The sequence below is a fragment of the Lolium perenne genome, chromosome 3, assembly GCF_019359855.2.
Source record: "Lolium perenne isolate Kyuss_39 chromosome 3, Kyuss_2.0, whole genome shotgun sequence".
Classification (NCBI taxonomy): Eukaryota; Viridiplantae; Streptophyta; class Magnoliopsida; order Poales; family Poaceae; genus Lolium; species Lolium perenne.
In genome coordinates this window covers 133,002,513-133,022,523 of record NC_067246.2, presented here as the reverse complement: position 1 = coordinate 133,022,523, position 20,011 = coordinate 133,002,513, and the positions used below count along the sequence as shown (strand labels likewise).

Here is a 20,011-nt window from a genome sequence, read left to right as displayed (position 1 = left end):
CACAGTCGATACTCCTATGGAGCTTAATGTTAAGCTTCGTCCTACTGATGGTGATCCTCTTCCTGATCCCACCCGTTATCGCCATCTTGTTGGGAGTCTTGTTTATCTTGCTGTCACTCGTCCTGATATTTCTTATCCTGTTCATATTCTGAGTCAGTTTGTCTCATCTCCTACCACTGTTCACTATAGTCATCTCCTTCGTGTTCTTCGTTATCTTCGTGGCACGATCACTCGTCGCCTTTTCTTTCCCCGTTCCAGCTCTCTCCAGCTCCAGTGCTATTCGGATGCTACGTGGGCGAGTGATCCTACGGATCGTCGTTCGCTTTCTGCTTACTGTGTGTTTCTTGGTGGTTCGCTTGTTGCTTGGAAGACGAAGAAACAGGTCGCAGTTTCCCGTTCGAGTGTTGAGGCTGAGTTGCGGGCTATGGTTTTGTTGATTGCTGAGGTGACTTGGTTACGGTGGTTGCTTGCAGATTTTGGGGTCTCTGTTACGACACCCACTCCACTTTTGTCTGACTGTACAGGTGCTATCAGTATTGCACGTGATACGGTCAAGCATGAGCTGACCAAGCATATCGGTGTTGATGCTTTTTACACGCATGCACAGGTACAGGATGATGTTATTGCGGTTCATTATGTGCCTTTAGATTTGCAGTTGACGGATTTCTTTACGAAGGCACAGACTCGAGCGCAGCATGATTTCTTACTCTCCAAACTCAGTGTTTTTGGATCCACCATGAGTTTGAGTGGGGGGTGTTAGATGTATATATCTGTATATTGTAGTTTCCCCATATGTTAGGGGGCTTTCTGCATATGTGCACCTGTACATGTACTATATATTGTGGCCTTTGGCCCCCTGGTAATACAACAAGCATATTGCCCTAACATAACAAACCTCATTCTATCTTAATATATCAACACACAGTTCTGCTTTTTTTTTTGTTCAGCCTCAAAATTTTGCTTTCCTGCTACAATCGCTCCACACATTGTTCGGTAAACAACAAGTATAATTCTCATTTGGCAGATCTATACATGTTTTTGGAAGCTTTACTACCCATTTTTGCAAACCAGAATACACCAGTGTAAAAAGGGAACACCGTACAAGTTATAATACATTCTTTACAACTTGAAACAGACCAAAGCAGCAGCATAATAGGCCAACAACCGTAAAATTTACAGTATTCATGCATGCCAACTTATTTGTTTGCTTCAACAAAAGAATCACTCTTGGTCTAGTTTTACATACAGAACCCGGAAGAGAAAAAATAATCCCGCCCTCTCTTGCAAAATTTGCACTATATAAAACCAAACAAATCGTGCTTCAGCCCCCACACACCTCATGTGTATTTACATTGTTTCTCTGTTACTGGTTCCATTTCCATTTCCAGCTGCTTCAACAAACTATGCACAACTTCAGATACATATGCACATTGTCTTTACAGAAAAAGACCATTGGGTAAAGGTACCCCAGTATAGTATACACTCTGCACACCAAACTGAAAACTTGGCAAACAGCAAAACTTTCACATCAGTTGTTAGCCATGAAGACCCAGATCCACAACTTCCTGGGTTGATGGTACTCATGCAGTCTAAGCGCCGCAATGGGAGCACGGGACATGACAAAACTCAGGTTGGTGATTCAGCGTCAACAAGTTCACCAGCCTCCCGTTTTAGAGCATCCATCATCTTGTAGATCCTCCCCATTATGTTTCTTCATTTCACCACTTCATGATTATCAAAAAATCCTATCATCACATCTTTTTTACAACAAATCCTATCAGCACTTCTCTTTTTTTTACAACAAATTGTATCATCAATTTGATTCCTTCAAGTGTTGCGTCATGTTCACTGCACTGCATGTACTATTTATCCATGTGTCAGGCTCCATCATTTGCTCTTCTGTATGATATGTATCAGGCACCACAGTTACAAAAAAGCAGGTATCATTGTTGCTTCGAAATTGAACAAACAGAAACAAGACTTCATAGATGACGAATTAAAGAAATCAAGGAAAGTATTTTATATTAAAAGAGTACTGAAACAATAAAAAAAACTCAAGCTAAACCATCATTATAAACCAAAAGTTAAATATGTTAATGCCTCTAAGAACTACAGTATTCAGGTCCCGTTAAAAATCATACTAACATCTTAGCAAAAGTTTGTAGATGAAAGATTCAGGATGGTCCTACAACTTCGTGCAGCTTCGACTTACTATTCCTCTTCTCCAAAAAAACCTTACTCCATAACCTTGTCTTAAAGTTTACGCTGTCTTTTTCTAATTTCACTTTCAGGTCCAACTTCCCACCCAAGAAAACTATACACAACTCTTGAGTCCACAAATAATTTCAAATTTAGCTTCAAAGTTCATATTTCTGAAGTTAATTGATTGATACTTCAGTATTAATTTCTCTGAAATTGCAGCAAATGAAACTTTCTTGAATTTATCAACAGAAGCAACACAAAGGCTCCAACTTGAAATATTACTGTTACTGGTTAGTAGGCTGTGCTGTACCAGATGTTCATACTGACTGTTACCGACTTGCCGTATAGCTTATTAAACTCTAAAGCAGATATGACACGCATAATATTGAATAGTTCTATATTCAAATCTCACAATATTATCATGATGGTCAATTAACAATTAAGTTAAAAATAATTATTTTTAGATTAAACCTACTTCTTGAAAAAAAAAAACAGTTTAATTCATTAAGAAAAAAACAAAGAAAACGTAAGACTTCATCACACCAAGATCGAACTAAAACAAAAACGTGTCCTAATCTGACATGTTCCTCAAACTGTGGTAAAAAAATCATTATCTAAACAAAACAAAAGCCAGTATAGGAAGCCAGTATAGCTGTTGCTCAACAGAAAAACTTAGAAACGGCAACAAGAGCAATAACACCCAGAATATGACAGAAAACTCGGTAATACGTACCATTGTAGGGTCCGAAAGTATAGCATATGCTTTCCCAATTATTTTGAATAAATAATCAGCATCTCTGCGGATCATGTTAGCAATTTCTGCCCATGCTGTATCATCGATATTTTCACTTCTCACAAGAAAATTACCGGCCTGTGCCATAATAAATGTCAGCGAACAGAAGAATTTAAGAAATAGATGGAGATAGAATATAGTACTTTATCTGGATGATGCCTTAGTGCTGCTTTACGGTATGCTTTTTTTATACCCGCAGCAGAGCAAGCTGGTTCAATTCCTCTGCATGGAAAAGCAGATCTCTCAGTCAGACATTCCAGATGTTATGGTTTCCAGACATTCACTAACACCAAGTTCTTCCCACTTTCCCAGCATAAATTTAAGGAACTGTGTGTTCCAACATGCCCAATTCACATTGCATTCCAAAAGAAGTTCCTTTTCAATGGGAGCAAATAAGTGTAAGTAATGTAGTTTTAAAATGTCAACTCCACACTTTTTTGCGGTAATATGAAAATTAAACTGGGACTGCTCACCACTATCAAACAATATTTTAGTAACTGTTTGAACTATTTACCAGAAAAAGGGGCCCCTGCCCTTTTTTATCCAATGCCGAATTGATGACCTATCTATAAAAAAAAGAGAATTTTTTGGATTTGAAGAAAAAAACAATTCTATTTAATTTTCATTTTCCATTTATCTGGTACACATAAAAAAGACCGACTCATGAATGACACAATAATATTGTAGCAGTTTCATCTAGCTCTGCCACAGAGCTTATAGGTAAAATGTTAACTAATGTTAATTTACATCTATGTAATTAATGGTAAGTTAAAAGCCAATTGCACATGTGGAAGAGTGCGGCAGAGATAAAGTTAAACACAAAGACAGTTTGTTTTAGAGAACATGATTTTGTATGTTCTACCTTAAACGAAATTAAAAATAAGAAAGACAGATACTTACAATATCAAATATATATTCAATGTGTTCCTTTTTCTGGCATCACGCTCCAAAGCAGAAAGCCTAATATTGGCTCGATGTAGATTGTTACGTACATTATCTAACTTTTCTGATGGTGTGGACATATTTTCTTGTAGTTGTTCCTCAAGAAGAGAAATTAGTCTGCGAAGATCATTTTTGGCCTGACTGTAATCTCTTATAAGTTCATACAAACTAGCTCTTCTAGAAATGACCTACAAAGAAGTGAGAACAATGCATAAGTAGGAGCTTTTTTCTTGGTTTTTTTCTTATTTTCATGCTAGTTTGCCCTCTTTTATATATAGAGAAAGCTTTGGATAACATTGGTAATGACCATAACGAACTGGCCAAACAGCTCTATTCAAGACTTATCCAGTCAAACTTTCGACATCACAAAGGTTTAAAGGTTCAGCAAAAGAATCCAGTAATAACTTAGGTAACCATATTGAATTATAACTTAGTCGCTCACACCATTTAATGATGATGCGACGTTAATCTGATTGAAGATGTGCTCCTTACCACACACTAAAAAATATTAAGGGTGGGGAAAGAAGTAAATTTGAATATGACAGACAATGTTACAAATGGCAACTCGGAAAGATCTCCAAGCAACCCAAGAACAATTTAAACTTCACTTAAGTTTTGGATGGGAAATGAAAAGAAGGGCATATAAAACTATGCAGCGGAAACAAATACTCTAGTTAACTACATATTGGAGAACGTCTATGCACAGGTGGCAGTAGCCCACGAGTAACAGAGCCCAATCCAAAAGTAAATATCAATTTCTACCTATTTTTGGGCAACATAGATAAGTAAACACCATAATGAAAATTCAGAGGGAATCAATTTATCACACATCAGAACATTTAAGGTGTATGGAGATTTTCACAGATGGGTTAACAAGAAGATATGCATGTCTTGCCAAAATACATGATGAAATAAACAAGAATACCATAGCAACATATCATACAGATACTTTTGGCCTGAGTCTACACAAAAATTTAGAGCATGGTCATTTAATTTGATAGAAGATGAGGATCTTTCACCAACCTTACAATAACTAGTGTCCAGGGCTATAGCTAGCGAACAATCTGCTATGGCATCTAAAATATGGCCCATTGCTTGGTATGCAGCTGCACGGTTGCCAAAGCAGATTGCTGAAAAATGCAGTGACTCGGTACTGCTTAACAAAGCAGCACTATAATGTTCCACAGCCTCTGAATATTTACCAGCTTGAAAAGCTTCGTTCCCAGCAACCTAAAATAAAGCAAATAAGAATATCATGCCTCTAATGTAAATACTTGCAAATTTTGTTGAATAACTGGGAGATGTGTATGCACATGACTATCGGCAGAGCAATACACTAACCTGTGGAGTCAGACCAAGATTATCACAAGTTTTACCTAGTTTTTAGTTTTTTTAGTATGAAATCACACATGAATATGAAGGATTTGCTTAAAAACTGTGGAGTCAGCTGACCCCACAGCTTCAACGTGGATCCGACCGAAGGACAGTACATGGTACACAAAAGCTGGATATAGTTAGACATTATATGATTAGAGCAACACATAAACAAAATGTTGGGTAGTTGGAATATTGCTGTATTGGACATCATATTTTTAGATGAGTGAGGCTAATGATGCAATTGATAGCCTTTAAAGTGCCATCAAATCATTGATGGAAGTGGAAAAATAGAGCCACAAAGGACATACTTTTAGGCACAGTAGTTCAGAGATTGTCTTAGAAAGTGACGAAACTGATTGCTCAGAATGCTCCCCACACCTAGTCAATATTTTCACAAATTTAGCTAACCATATAAGCAATGATGTATGGAACATAAATCTATACAACACTAACATAGAAATCTTATATTACTTGTATTCCCCAAATGTTGCTTGCTCATGCTTTTTTAAGAATTGATGAGCCTCTTCAAGCTTTCCCGTGAAGAAATATGACTTGGTGATGAGATAATAACGCCACAATTTCACAGAGGAACAGCAACTGTCCAACTTAATGTTTTCTGGATGCTCATCAAGACACATAGACACACTATTTCTCTCAGCCAGATGCAGAGTTTCTCCACAAAACCGAATTACTTCTTCATATCGCCGCAACTGTGAATTCCCATGAAACAAACAGTTAACCAATACACCTACTAGTGATAATAACAACCAAAACTTCGCAATATGGTACAGACCAGTAACATGGCTTCTGCTTTCATTTTCATCAAGCTGTCTGAATGAATGCATATGGACAAAGCATCCGTGATCATTTGTAAGGCGCTTGGTATCTTGTCAAATTCCTTTTTAACAAGATATTCCTTGGATTGAAGAATAAAACTAGATACTTTCTGTTAGCAAATGACAATAAAATACTGATTAGATAATCAAGTCCCATTCAAAAAATAAATTGCTTCAGGGTGGCTTTTGCCTCATCTAGTTCAGGTCATTATTCAAGTTCTATGTAACACGACATTTTGATCAAATATTTCTTGGAAAATGTTATGTAGGGGTGCAGAGTCATATGACTTTATAATCTGAAACTCTATGAAGGCATTCCACTATGAAAGGGACAATCGAAATGTAACAGAAATACTTAATTGCTTATTAAAATAAAATAGCATATAATCAGCCGTTACACAAAACAAATTTAATGATAATAAGATTGTTTTAGCAAGAGATCGGGTAGGCGAGGCATTAGAGATGGTAAGTCATGTACTGAAAATATCATTGGATAGCAGGGGCAAAAGCCAGGTAGAAAAATCCACCAGGTATCTTGTTCATATACGTAATGGGCTAAATGGAAATAACTTCATACAAAATCATCAGGAACTATTGACGAGTCCATTTTGTTTACCAACTATGTGCTGTGAATCTTTTCTTCATGTCTTGTATGGTTTCCTCAACAGTACATAGTTTTTAGTACCTTACAGCTCTAGTATCTGATCTATTAATCTGATTATCAACAATTTACTTAACATAAGCATACCAGAAATAGTTATTTTGTAATATGGTTCCTCAATAGCTTGCAAAATCATGTAAGGTTCTGGTCTCAAAATTCTCTACTGAAATGTCAAAACTCACTAAAACTAGCATATACGTGCTATCATTCAATTTGGCAAGTTACAAACTCTGGCTATATATGATAACATGATACAATGATAGCGTCAAACCAGAGACCAGGCTACCTGAGCTTTTTGTAGACCATCAGAAGCCTCTTCCATGATTTTATGATTCAAGTTTTCCACATGATTAGACTTCAAACAGATTTCAAAACCTTTTTGTGCTTCTTCAACATCCCCAAGAGCAAGTAGGCAGCTATACAGAATTAGCCGAGCAGATTGATTAGTTAAGACTTAAGACATTGAGAAATATTATGTAAGTTAAATAACAAGGGAAAAACACTTATGACCACCTTTTATTTTGAAGGAAAATTGTAAGGGAAGCCCAGAGGTTATAAATACAAACCCAACTACATACACTATCCTAGAATTGAATAACCTCGTTTGATTATGGAGTTATAATTAACAAGGCTGTTAAAAAATTGCAAACCAATGTCAATAAAAATTATGCAAACAGCAACGACTAGAGTTTGGAATGTCAAGGCTGCAGAACATGAATGTTTCTTTCCTCTGAGATCTCATATCTTAAATAAATTCATGATATTAGAAAGATATTTCCTTAAAAACAATGTCTAGTTTTTGTAGATCAGAACAATATCTAATTTTGTCTCCTCCGCTGAATGAAAGGCTTACAAACTATGATGGACCTTCCAATTGTTTCCAAAACAAGACTATACAAGTGTGAAAGCCCGCAAATTGATGATTTGTCAATAGAATGGCTGTAGCTATTGATCTTACTTGGCAGCTCTGACTTGAGCCTTGAGAAAGCTAGAATCAATTTCAGTAGCTTTCCGGCAATCAGAGAGTGCATCTCTCATCCTACCGAGAGATATCCGGGTAGCTGCACGGTTGCTGTAGCACAACATTAATGCTTTCCGCGAGGCTTCATTTGGGGAAACAGAATTAATCCCATGAGTATAGTATTCCTCCGCCATTGTTAACCGTCCTGCAGCATAAGCTTGGTTCCCCCTAGTGCACATTAAACAATTCAGCTTAACATGCACCAAGTATTGCCCAACAAAATGTATATAGTAAAAGCAACAAAAAGAAAACTCTAATCCTTCTAATCAAATCGAACTAAAATTTCAACATATTTCAGTTCTACTTGTTTATGTATTCCTAAACTACCACTCGTGGAAATTACATTCTCGAGCAGCATTCCAGATTCCTCAAATACAGCAATCTGTATGACTATATCTTTAAAACATAAACTTGACTGCATAGCCTGAGGGATGGGTGTTAAAGTCTGTACTCCCTCCAGTTCACATAAAAGAAACTGAGAAACAAATGTCCAAATCTTGGTTGACTGAAATATATCATGTTGATTGGAGATGTTGTTCTTCTGTTATGGAAGTTTAAGCTCAGTTGTTATCCATCATAAGTTTGCTTACAGTTTAATCGCAGATTGGGTGCCCCTGACAACTGACCGGGCCCAGTTTTTACTATAACTTCAGCAACATAACCAGAATAAATATTTTGCAACAAGATCACAAAAGGCTGTTTTACAACAGTGCAAATGTTAAACTGGCGTCCACATATAATTAATCATATTTTATTGGCTTGTACTATTTCTGAAGAAGATGAAATAGTTGACGTAACTGCCATGTTATTTGCAGCAGTGCAGGTGTAAGTTATTAAACAAAGTAAGTACTATATAAGTTACTATTTGTGTGATAAATAAGCATGTAACAAAAGATGAAAGGTGTTCTAGGCACCTTATACGCCAAGTTTCACAATCTTCCTGATATCCAAACTTTTCCGTTTTTGTACATGTTACTGTTGTAGGTTCTGCTTTGCTGTATTCAGTCCATTGAGCCGCAAAAACTGTGTTGGGCTGGCTTGCTGATACTTCTGTGTGTGCAAGACTAATGGCAGATGTAGGAAGGCTTTGAACAAATTTAGAATTGTTAACAGGCATTCCTTCAGAACTTTTCTTGGTCTGCCGTCTTTGAGAATGACCAGAACTTTCCAAGTTCGCAGCAAAAGTAAGCCTTGCTCCATCATGGCTACTTTCTGTTGTTTGCGTAGCATTAGCTTCCTCAGGGCAATTGTTACCTACACGGATACCAGAGTCCTCTAACCTGAAGGCAACTTTTCCAGATTGCTGCAAACTGAAGTTTGATTCTGGAATCGCGTTTCCAGAAAAACTGTCAGCTGCATGAACTGTCCGCAAGGAAGAAACCTGGCGGGCCGACAAGAATTTCTTTGGTTTAACTGCCCTTCTATTCATGCTCATAGCCTTAACCACTCCATTGTCTTTAGATGATACATTGTGGTCATTCAGAGTAAACGATTTCTCATCGAAAGATCCCCATTCACCAAGCCCTGGCACTGCAACTACGGTGCTTTGTGCTTGCATAACCTCAGTCAATTTCGTCAAAGAAACCTTGGGAAGGTCATCTTGAGATGCAATGCCAGAAGGTGCAGTACTAGAGGCTTTTCCTGTTTCATGAACTTCATGAGGTCTGAAATGCGGAGCATCCCTGTTACTTGAACCAGGTGAAGGCTCCAAGTTGCCGCATCTGCCATCCTCAGGAGCTGAAAGGTCTTGCCGTTCAGAACTGCATGCCGCATCCCCTTCATCAGATGAATCCAACTTGTTGGCATCGCTTTGCGCTGCGCTTGCAGCGAACCACCTATGCGGAGCGCTAGCGCACTCACCGAAAACAAACAAACCCTGCTCGACATTGCCACCACCATCTGCAGAGAGCTTACTTCCTTTCTTTGTGGAGTGCCCTTCACCCAGAGAATCTCCAGCAGATGAGGTGCCGCGGCCCTTGGGGAGTCCCATGGAATCGTTCCTGCCAGTACATTTTGCTGAATTAGCCGCTTGACCAGCTAATGGTGAGCTTGTCGACTCGCATCCTACTGTCTGAGACAGCGTATCATGGCCACCATGAAGAATGCTCGGACGAAAACTATCACCAGAGTTGACCTCCAGCACCGGGTCGTTTCCTCTGGTTTGCTTGGGGGAAGAACCAACTAGGATGAGCTCATCAGCTGCTGCAGAGAGGCCGCACAATGAGGCACCACTGGATCCAAGCGAGGAGCTTCTCTTCATCTCCGGTGGCCCCGGCGCGGCGCTCCCAAAAACGAAATCGGTGCCACGAGGAGAGCCCCACGAGCCCGCCGATGCCGGATCCTCGTGTTCGGCGCGGTGAGACGACGTCGTGGCGTCCGCGCCGAAGACGAAGGCCGAGGGGCGTGATCCGCCGGCGGTGCTCGGTCGCGGGCCAGGCCCGGCAGCGAAGCTCGCGGGGTCACTGCCGAGGCGCCGGCCGGAGGAGCTGGAGGTGAGGGGGTGGTCGGAACGGAAGGGGCCAGGCTGGCGCCTTGGGCGGGCGAGCCGCTGCCTGTGGGTGGCGGCGGCGGGGATGGTGGGGAATGGGGCAGAGGCGGCGTGCGGATCGTGCGCGGGATCCATGGGGTGGGAGGAGGGCGTCGGGCGGCTGGCTTCACGTCGGCGGCGGCGCGCGGGGGACGTGGATTTCGTTTTCCGGCGGGGCAGGGAGGTGGGCCATAGGAAGAGAAGAGGGGGAAATGGTCCAAACGGAAACGGATTGGATTGAAGAAGTGATGGATCTGTACATGATATGCAGCTGCTGTATTAAAAATAGGAAACTGAAAGAAAAATGATGAACGTGCCGACACGTGCTACAATTATATACTCGCCCTCCACGAGGATATCGTTGTCATGCTATCCCACTCCTCATAAATGTATTTCACAAGATTTTGACAGTAAATAATTACGTCTCCTCTGAGTGTGGACTTTTGAATAGCTCGTTTATTTTCAAAAAATCGAAGTTTAGGTTAAAAGTTTTGAAAGAAATCTGGAAAAAAGCTTTGGATGTAGCTAGACATGTATCCAATAAGTGTGTAAAATCTTAATACTACCAAATACCTAATACCTTAGGCCAAAAGAATAACAAAAATGCAGATCAAAGTATAGTGAATAGAATAACACATACTTTGAAACTCTCACAATTTGTCACAACTTCTCATTTTTTGTAGGCAAAATTATATATTTAGCATTGAGATTTTACACGACTGTAGCTTACATCATTATATAGATCTAGATTTTTTTTTTGCAGAATTTTGTGAAACCTATAAATATTGTTTTTGATATTTTTTTAAAAAAAACGAGCTACATGGAGCTCGATATACAAAGAGAGTTTCCGCGTCTCATCTTCGTTTTTTACACCTTGCATAGTGGGAGTTTGAGAGTTTGCCAAAAAGGAAATGTAAGAGATTTGAATGGTGCATGACCTCATCTTCAATGAGCTACATGTTTTTTGCTTGGTTTGCGGCAAAAAAAAAAAGATAGTGTGGACTACAAATAAGTTGCAGAACACGGGACCTGCGTCGTAACGAGAAAGATTTGACATGTGAGATTGAGGGATTATCATGGGAGTGGTGTTTTGGCACATGGGATCATATGATCTCTTTATTTTAAAATGCATCTTAGATATATTTTGAAATATCAAAAAATTTGAAACAAAAAATTCGCACGAACATCTTCACATGCTACACGTCCACAAAGTTGTTTCATCAAAATGATACTTCATTTTATGGTGTATTCTTGATAAAAAAGAATGTAAGAAAACATGCAACAATGGATAAATATTCGGCTATGAAGAAGTCAAGCAAGGATTGGTTGACTAAGTCACAGCCAAAGTCAAAGTCACTACATGGAGTGTCTGCTTCGCGCGGCCAACTACATGTTCTAACTGCAACTGTTCCGGAGGAACTACCTGTTTATGTAAAAGAAAATCCTATCCCGTTGCAATGTACAGGTATACTTCCTAGTATCTACTAAAACTTGGGTTGACAGATAAACCACGATTTAACATTTCATTTGCGTTACATGGTTGCTCAAGTGCAATTGCTCGCTCGATATAATTGAGCGACGAAAAAACTGCTATTTTTTCATGGGTGTTAGATTATTATTTTCGGAACAGGTGTTGACAACCTTGGCAGCAAGCAATGGTCCATTAGCAGAAAGAATTGACACTTTCGTTGTGTATTCTGCTGGAATGTAGCAAAGAACTAGTTACATGACCCTACATAAAGAAAATCAGTACTACATAGAATCTCAGTATCACAGACACATAACAAAAAGGGTTGGTTCAACGGGTGGAAATAAAACATCTATCAGCAGATTATTGTATATATATGCTGCCTGGACTACTAGACTCGCATGCCCCAACCACGCCCAACTCTGAATACAGATTCAACAACCCCCGCTAATCGCTATCAGCATCACTTTCCATGTACATGTAAGGGAATGCGGAACCTGTCGAGCCCCTGAAATATCCACCTGTGGCTGGATGTTGCAGATCATCCATTCCTTGGCTACTGCAAGCAGAACACTGACCTGGAAGAAGTTAACCTGGAAACTCTTATGAGATAGGAATATTTCACTGTTTGATTCGTGAAGACAAGGATTAGTACCATTTTCACTGTTTGATTCCAGAGGATAGCAGAAATAATATTTTTGGCCAAACATCTCTCTTAATTCAGCGAAGAATAGTGACACTCGAGAAACACTTGTGATAGGGTTCACCGAAAATACAACTCTACATATATGTGGGTGTCCCGGGCTTATCCTGGACGTGCAATGCTGCATTAAGATTCGTGCAACCCCTTTTGCATTTTGTAGAGAACACCTTGCACTATACATTTTTCGTGTCAGCAAGTCCCTTCCTGTTTACATGACATACCCTACAGTCTTCACATTTCATAGAATGTTTACAGAGATATTTTGATTAGTTTGTACTATCATATTAGTTGTATGTAAAAAATTACCTTAATTGGAATGTTTACAGCAAGGAATGAACATTAACTTAATTGGATCTGGACTAAAAAATATTCCAGTACGTTAACTGGACCTGGACCAATTTAACATGTATGAGCAAATCTCCATTGTTCAGATTTAGGAGTACAGTATGTTCCAATAAGAGATTAAAGAAAACTATGAGCACTTAATTTAGTGTTACGGTGAACGTTTACTGCCCATGAACATGTCATACTGATTTTTTTTTAAAAAGAATGGATTGTAGCATGTATCTGGAAGCATGGCAAAAAAATTCTTCCATTTTTTGTCAAAACATTCACTCAACATCAGGATCTGAACAAAAATAAAATCCATGGAGCATTTGGTTCTGAGAAAATCCATAGAAAATCCGTTCTCCTCAAACAAGAACACCCAAAAATGACAGATTTGAGCAAAGTAAAATCCATTCATGTTTGACAGCAGACCACATGGAAAAACGATGAAAAAAATCCATGTAACTATCGACAGATTTGAGCAAAGTAAAATCCATGGAGCACTCGGTTCTTGCCCTCCATGGCCAGATCTGAGACGAGGTAGGAAATAGTGTTCATGAGCAGGTCGTCAGATAGAACGTGGAAGGCAAATCAGATGTTCAAACATGAAAAAGCCAATCTAAGACGCAATCTGTCAGTTTGGTTTGGAGAAACAATGAAGCAAATCAAAGAGTAGAAAGATGCAATGCTAGAGGATTTCTGTCCACAACCAGGCAGGAATAATGGATCTGGACAAAAAATCACGGTTGGAGGACGTGAGCCGTGTAGCAGTGTCGAGTTGGCGGCGTCGCCGGAGCACAGGGGCCATGGCGGTGCTAGGGATGATCACCGATGGGGTTGGGGAAAGATGAACTCGAGGCGATGAGGATGCAGAGGATAAGGAGGAGAGAGAACAGAGGAAGATGGCTTTGTCCACTTCGGTGTCTATAGAGGTGGGAGGATGGACTTGTCCAGGTTGTTATTTGCAAAATGAACAGCACGAGTCTCCAACAAGCTATCTACGGTGAAGATAAGACCGGGACGCCCACCTGTATGGAGAATCGCTGCGTCGTAGGGTTCACAATCTTCACAGTGAAGTTGAAGTGGTGGAAAACATTGTAATAATTTTCCACGTTGAAACATTGGTGGCCAAGTTCCTCTAGTTGGCAGTCATGTCCCTAAAGCCAAATAAAGATCCTTGTTAGTAACAAGTTAATTGATCATTTCCATGTAGTTTTAAAAGTATTTAAAAGCTTTTACCGACCGCGAGAGTAGCACTTATTTTTTTGTATCCTTCGAAAGCCGTCATCAGTCTGTTGCTCCTCCTCGAACCATGCTGCCGCCACTGCTTCTCTAAACCCTGGGATTCTAGGCCAGAAGGATTGGAAGTGAACCTTGCCTTCCTATGCATTATTGAAACATTCGTCAACATCATTATGGGACAGTGGTCTGACATGGACGACGACAGTGCCTGCAGCAGGCACTCCGGATGGCGCGCATCCCAGTCCACTGTGCAGAAGCACGATGCAACATTTCATTTGCCGATGGTTGCTCAGCTGCAATTGCTCGCTTGATCTAATTGAGCGACCAAAAAACTGCTGTTTTTCTTTCAAATCAAATCCGAGCAATTGAAGCATGGGTATTAGATTTTTTTTTTCAGAACAGGTGTTGACAGCAAGCAATGGTCCATTAGAAGAAAGAATCTCGTTGTGTATTCTCTTGGAGTGTACTACTGAACTAGTTCCATTACCAACAATATTGATCATGGTTACAGATTTTTATACAAAGAAAATGCTCACTGCATAAACAAAACCAGCATGCCAGGATCACGGACACAGAACAACAACAAAAAAAGTACTACTAGTTCAACAGGTGAAAATAAATCACCCTGCAGGTTATTGCATCTGATGCCTGGACTACTAGGCTCGCATGCACCAACCACGACCAACTCTGAATAAAGATTCAACCACCCCGCTAATCGTTATCGACATCATCTTCCATGTACATGTAAGGGAATGAGGAACCCGTCGAGCCCCTGAAATATCCACCTGTGGCTGGATCTTGCAGATCATCCATTCCTTGGCTACTGTAAGCAGAACACTGACCTGAACGAAGTTAACCAGGAAGACTCTTATAAGAGAACTAGGAATATTTCACTGTTTGATTCGTAAAGACAAGGATTAGTACCATTTTCACTGTCTGATTCCAGAGGAGAGCAGAAATAATATTTTTGCCCAAACATCTCTCTTAATTCAGCAAAGAATAGTGACACTCGGGAAACACTTGTGATAGGGTTCCCAATCTTCACTTTGAAGTTGAAGTGGTGGAAAACATTGCAATAATTTTCCACATTGAAACATTGGTGACCAAGTTCCACTAGTTGGCGGTCATGTCCCTAAAGCCAAATAAAGATCCTTGTTAGTGTTAGATGTATATATCTGTATATTGTACTTTCCCCATATGTTAGGGGGCTTCCTGCATATTTGCACCTGTACATGTACTATATATTGTGGCCTTTGCCTCCCTGGTAATACAACAAGCATATTACCCTAACATGGTATCAGAGCTCTAGGTTAGCTCCTTGCAGCCGCCGCCGTCGTCCGTCCCGGCACCTCGCCGCCGTGCGTCCGACCGATGCCGCCGTTTTTTCCCCGCGCCCTGGCCCTCTTCTTCCCCGGCCGCCCATCCGCCCGCTGCTGTCCTCCTCTCGCCGCCGCCGGCTGCGCCTCCGCCGCCGGCCGCCCCGCCCGGCCGCCGTCGGCTTTCTCTCGACCGCCGCCGTTTCGCGCTCACCGCCCCGCTCGCGCCTCCCAAGCCGCTTCGCCACCGCCGGATCTTCCCCGCCGTCGGAGCTCCCCGCCCCGTCCTCTCCACCTCCGGCCGCCGCTGGAGCTCCCCGCCCCGGTGTCTCCGCCCTCACGCCGCCCGCCGCCCGCCCCCGTGCGCCTGCGCGTGTTCCGTCGAGACCCGTGCGTCTGCGCGTGTTTCGTGAGATCGTGAGATTCCGATCTGAGTAAAAAAAAAATCTGAGCTATGTCTTCCTCTTCGGGCTATGTTGCGATTCCTCGCTGCCCGGTGATTTTTGATGGCGCGAATTATCCTGATTTTGCTGCCATCATGCGTGTCCACATGCGCGGTCTTCGTCTTTGGGTTGTGCTTTCTGGCGAGGTCTCCTGTCCGCCGCGCCCCGTTGCTCCTACGGTGCATGTTGCACCGCCACCCGTTGCCCTTGCCCCTGATGCTACTCAGGCGGATAAGGATGCAGCCAAGAGTGCTGATGATACTGCTCTGGCTGATTTTGACCGGAAGGTCCAGGACCACTCTACTGCTGTTGCGACTTCACCGGGCCGGATCTGACTGACTACACTCAGTGGATAGATGAGGATGCTCGTGCTGCTGCTGTTCTCACCTCCAGTGTTCTGCCTCAGTATGCTGCTGAGTTTATGGGTCTTCCCACCGCTGCTGCTCAGTGGGCTTTTCTTCGTCAGCGCTATCATCCGTCTGGGGATGCTCTTTACATGTCTGTGGTCCGCTAGGAGCATGCCCTTCAGTAGGGTGATTCTACTATTGATGAGTTCTACACTCAGAGTGCTGCTATTTGGCGTCAGTTTGATTCTCTTCGTACAGCTGTGTGTGCCACATGTCCCTGCTGTCTGACTGTGCGCGCGGATCTGGAGTTTCAGCGCGTTTTTGAGTTCTTGTCGCGGCTCAGTAAGGAGTTTGAATCGCACCGTGCACAGCTGCTTGCCAGTGGTCGTGTTCCGCTCTTTGAGGTTCTGGCTGAGCTTCGTGCTGAGGAGGCTCGTCTTCGTGGTGCTGGTCTTCCTGAGGTTCCCTCTGTACTTGCTGCTCGTGGCCCTCCTGTGCCGTCTGCTCGTGGACATCCTACGCCGCCGGCTTCGTTGCGGTCTCCCGCACCGCCGTTACTCTCTACTCCTCCAGTCCAGGGCCAGAGTCAGCCTCAGCAGCCTCGTGGTATGACAACACCTCCCTGCACCTACTGTGGCAGCCTGGCAGATCTGGCCACACTATCTCTACTTGCTGGCAGAGGGATCCCAGCTTACGTCAGCGGCACTATACTCGTCGGCAGGCTGGTTCTTCAGGATCTTCTGCTGTTGCGCTATCTGATCAGGACATTCTCTGTGGTCTGCTCGCTTCTACAGGCTCTTCCTCGATGGGTACTGCTGGTTCTGTGCCTGGCTCTTCTGGCACCTTGCGACCACCACCTTCTACACAGTCAAGTATGTCATCTCCGTGGTATCTGGATTCTGGAGCTTCTTTTCATATGACTTCTGCGTATTCTATTCTTTCTGCTCTTCGCTCTCTTGTTTCTCCTATCCGTGTTGTCACGGCCGATGGTACCTCTCTTCCTGTTTCCAGTCGAGGCACCCTCTCTACTTCCTCTTTCTCTGTTCCTAACGTTTCTCATGTTCCTAGTCTAAAGATGAACCTGTTTTCTGCTAGTCAGCTTACTGATTCTGGCTGTCGCGTCATTCTCGACGCTGATTCTTGTGTTGTTCAGGACCGCCATACACAGGCCCTGGTTGGGGATGGCCCTCGCAGCCTTGAGTCCCCGAGGCTCTGGGAATTAGACTGGCTTCGCATTCCTCCTGCTGACACTTCATCTGCTAGTTCTCCTGCGGTTGCTGCTTCTGTCATTGGATCTTTTCAGCTGTGGCATCCTCGGCTGGGTCACCTTTGTGGCTTGATACGCGTACAGCACGCGTCCGTTGGGAACCCCAAGAGGAAGGTGTGATGCGTACAGCGGCAAGTTTTCCCTCAGTATGAAACCAAGGTTTATCGAACCAGTAGGAGCCAAGAAGCACGTTGAAGGTTGATGGCGGCGAGATGTAGTGCGGCGCAACACCAGGGATTCCGGCGCCAACGTGGAACCTGCACAACACAAACCAAGTACTTTGCCCCAACGAAACAGTGAGGTTGTCAATCTCACCGGCTTGCTGTAACAAAGGATTAGATGTATAGTGTGGATGATGATTGTTTGCAGAAACAAAGAGAACAAGATTGCAAGAGATTGTATTTCAGTAAAGAGAATTGGACCGGGGTCCACAGTTCACTAGAGGTGTCTCTCCCATAAGATAAACAGCATGTTGGGTGAACAAATTACAGTTGGGCAATTGACAAATAAAGAGGGCATGACCATGCACATACATATTATGATGAGTATAGTGAGATTTAATTGGGCATTACGACAAAGTACATAGACCGCTATCCAGCATGCATCTATGCCTAAAAAGTCCACCTTCAGGTTATCGTCCGAACCCCCTCCAGTATTAAGTTGCTAACAACAGACAATTGCATTAAGTATTGTGCATAATGTAATCAGTAACTACATCCTCGAACATAGCACCAATGTTTTATCCCTAGTGGCAACAAAGACATCCATAATCTTAGAGGTTTCTCGTACTCCCCTGCATTCACGGAGACATGAACCCACTATCGAGCATAAATACTCCCTCTTGGAGTTACAAGCATCTACTTGGCCAGAGCATCTACTAGTAACGGAGAGCATGCAAGATCATAAACAACACATAGACATAACTTTGATAATCAACATAACAAGTATTCTCTATTCATCGGATCCCAACAAACACAACATATAGAATTACAGATAGATGATCTTGATCATGTTCGGCAGCTCACAAGACCCGACAATTAAGCACAATGGGGAGAAGACAACCATCTAGCTACTGCTATGGACCCATAGTCCAGGGGTAGACTACTCACACATCACTCCGGAGGCGACCATGGCGGCGTAGAGTCCTCCGGGAGATGAATCCCCTCTCCGGCAGGGTGCCGGAGGCGATCTCCTGAATCCCCCGAGATGGGATTGGCGGCGGCGGCGTCTCTGCAAGGTTTTCCGTATCGTGGCTCTGTGACCGGGGGTTTCACGACGAAGGCTATTTGTAGGCGGAAGGGCAGGTCAAGGCGTCACGAGGGCCCACACTACAGGTCGGCGCGGCCAAGACCTGGCCGCGCGCTGCCCTATAGTCCGGCCACCTCGTGGCCCCACTTCGTCTCCTCTTCGGTCTTCCGGAAGCTTCGTGGCAAAATAGGACCCCGGGCGTTGATTTCGTCCAATTCCGAGAATATTTCCTTACTAGGATTTCAAAACCAAAAACAGCAGAAACAAAGAATCGGCACTTCGGCATCTTGTTAATAGGTTAGTTCCAAAAAATGCACGAATATGATATAAAGTGTGTATAAAACATGTAGATATCATCAATAATGTGGCATGGAACATAAGAAATTATCGATACGTCGGAGACGTATCAGCATCCCCAAGCTTAGTTCCTGCTCGTCCCGAGCAGGTGAACGATAAACAAAGATAATTTCTGGAGTGACATGCCATCATAATCTTGATCATACTATTTGTAAGCATATGTAGTGAATGCAGCGATCAAAACAATGTAAATGACATGAGTAAACAAGTGAATCATATAGCAAAGACTTTTCATGAATAGTACTTTCATGACAAGCATCAATAAGTCTTGCATAAGAGTTAACTCATAAAGCAATAATTCAAAGTAAAGGCATTGAAGCAACACAAAGGAAGATTAAGTTTCAGCGGTTGCTTTCAACTTGTAACATGTATATCTCATGGATATTGTCAACATAGAGTAATATAATAAGTGCAATATGCAAGTATGTAGGAATCAATGCACAGTTCACACAAGTGTTTGCTTCTTGAGGTGGAGAGAGATAGGTGAACTGACTCAACATAAAAGTAAAAGAATGGTCCTTCGAAGGGGAAAGCATCGATTGCTATATTTGTGCTAGAGCTTTGATTTTGAAAACAAGAAACAATTTTGTCAACGGTAGTAATAAAGCATATGTATCATGTAAATTATATCTTACAAGTTGCAAGCCTCATGCATAGTATACTAATAGTGCCCGCACCTTGTCCTAATTAGCTTGGACTACCGGGATTATCGCAATGCACATGTTTTAACCAAGTGTCACAAAGGGGTACCTCTATGCCGCCTGTACAAAGGTCTAAGGAGAAAGCTCGCATCGGATTTCTCGCTATTGATTATTCTCAACTTAGACATCCATACCGGGACAACATAGACAACAGATAATGGACTCCTCTTTTATGCATAAGCATGTAGCAACAATTAATTTTCTCATTTGAGATTGAGGATATTGTCCAAAAC

General features: G+C 42.2%; 1 protein-coding gene and 1 long non-coding RNA gene across 2 annotated transcripts in view; both read right to left on the bottom strand.

The window, feature by feature from the left end:
* Positions 1 to 1,083: 1,083 nt before the first annotated feature.
* Positions 1,084 to 10,607, bottom strand: LOC127342484 (uncharacterized). Its single transcript, XM_051368439.2, has 11 exons — positions 8,747 to 10,607; positions 7,770 to 8,000; positions 7,098 to 7,227; positions 6,108 to 6,260; positions 5,786 to 6,024; positions 5,623 to 5,692; positions 4,961 to 5,167; positions 3,896 to 4,125; positions 3,139 to 3,217; positions 2,936 to 3,073; positions 1,084 to 1,899 (listed from the first exon to the last, which is right to left on the bottom strand). The coding sequence occupies exons 1-11, from the start codon at positions 10,453 to 10,455 to the stop codon at positions 1,888 to 1,890; spliced, it is 3,198 nt and encodes a 1,065-aa protein (XP_051224399.1). The 5' UTR covers positions 10,456 to 10,607; the 3' UTR covers positions 1,084 to 1,887.
* A 1,415-nt stretch (positions 10,608 to 12,022) lies between these two features.
* LOC127342482 (uncharacterized) overlaps positions 12,023 to 20,011 on the bottom strand; it is a 41,849-nt gene continuing 33,860 nt past the window's right edge. The window contains exons 5-6 of the long non-coding RNA XR_011755415.1: positions 15,024 to 15,231; positions 12,023 to 12,405 (exon numbers count right to left, since the gene is read on the bottom strand). This is a non-coding gene — a long non-coding RNA (uncharacterized lncRNA). The remainder of the gene's footprint in view (positions 12,406 to 15,023; positions 15,232 to 20,011) is intronic.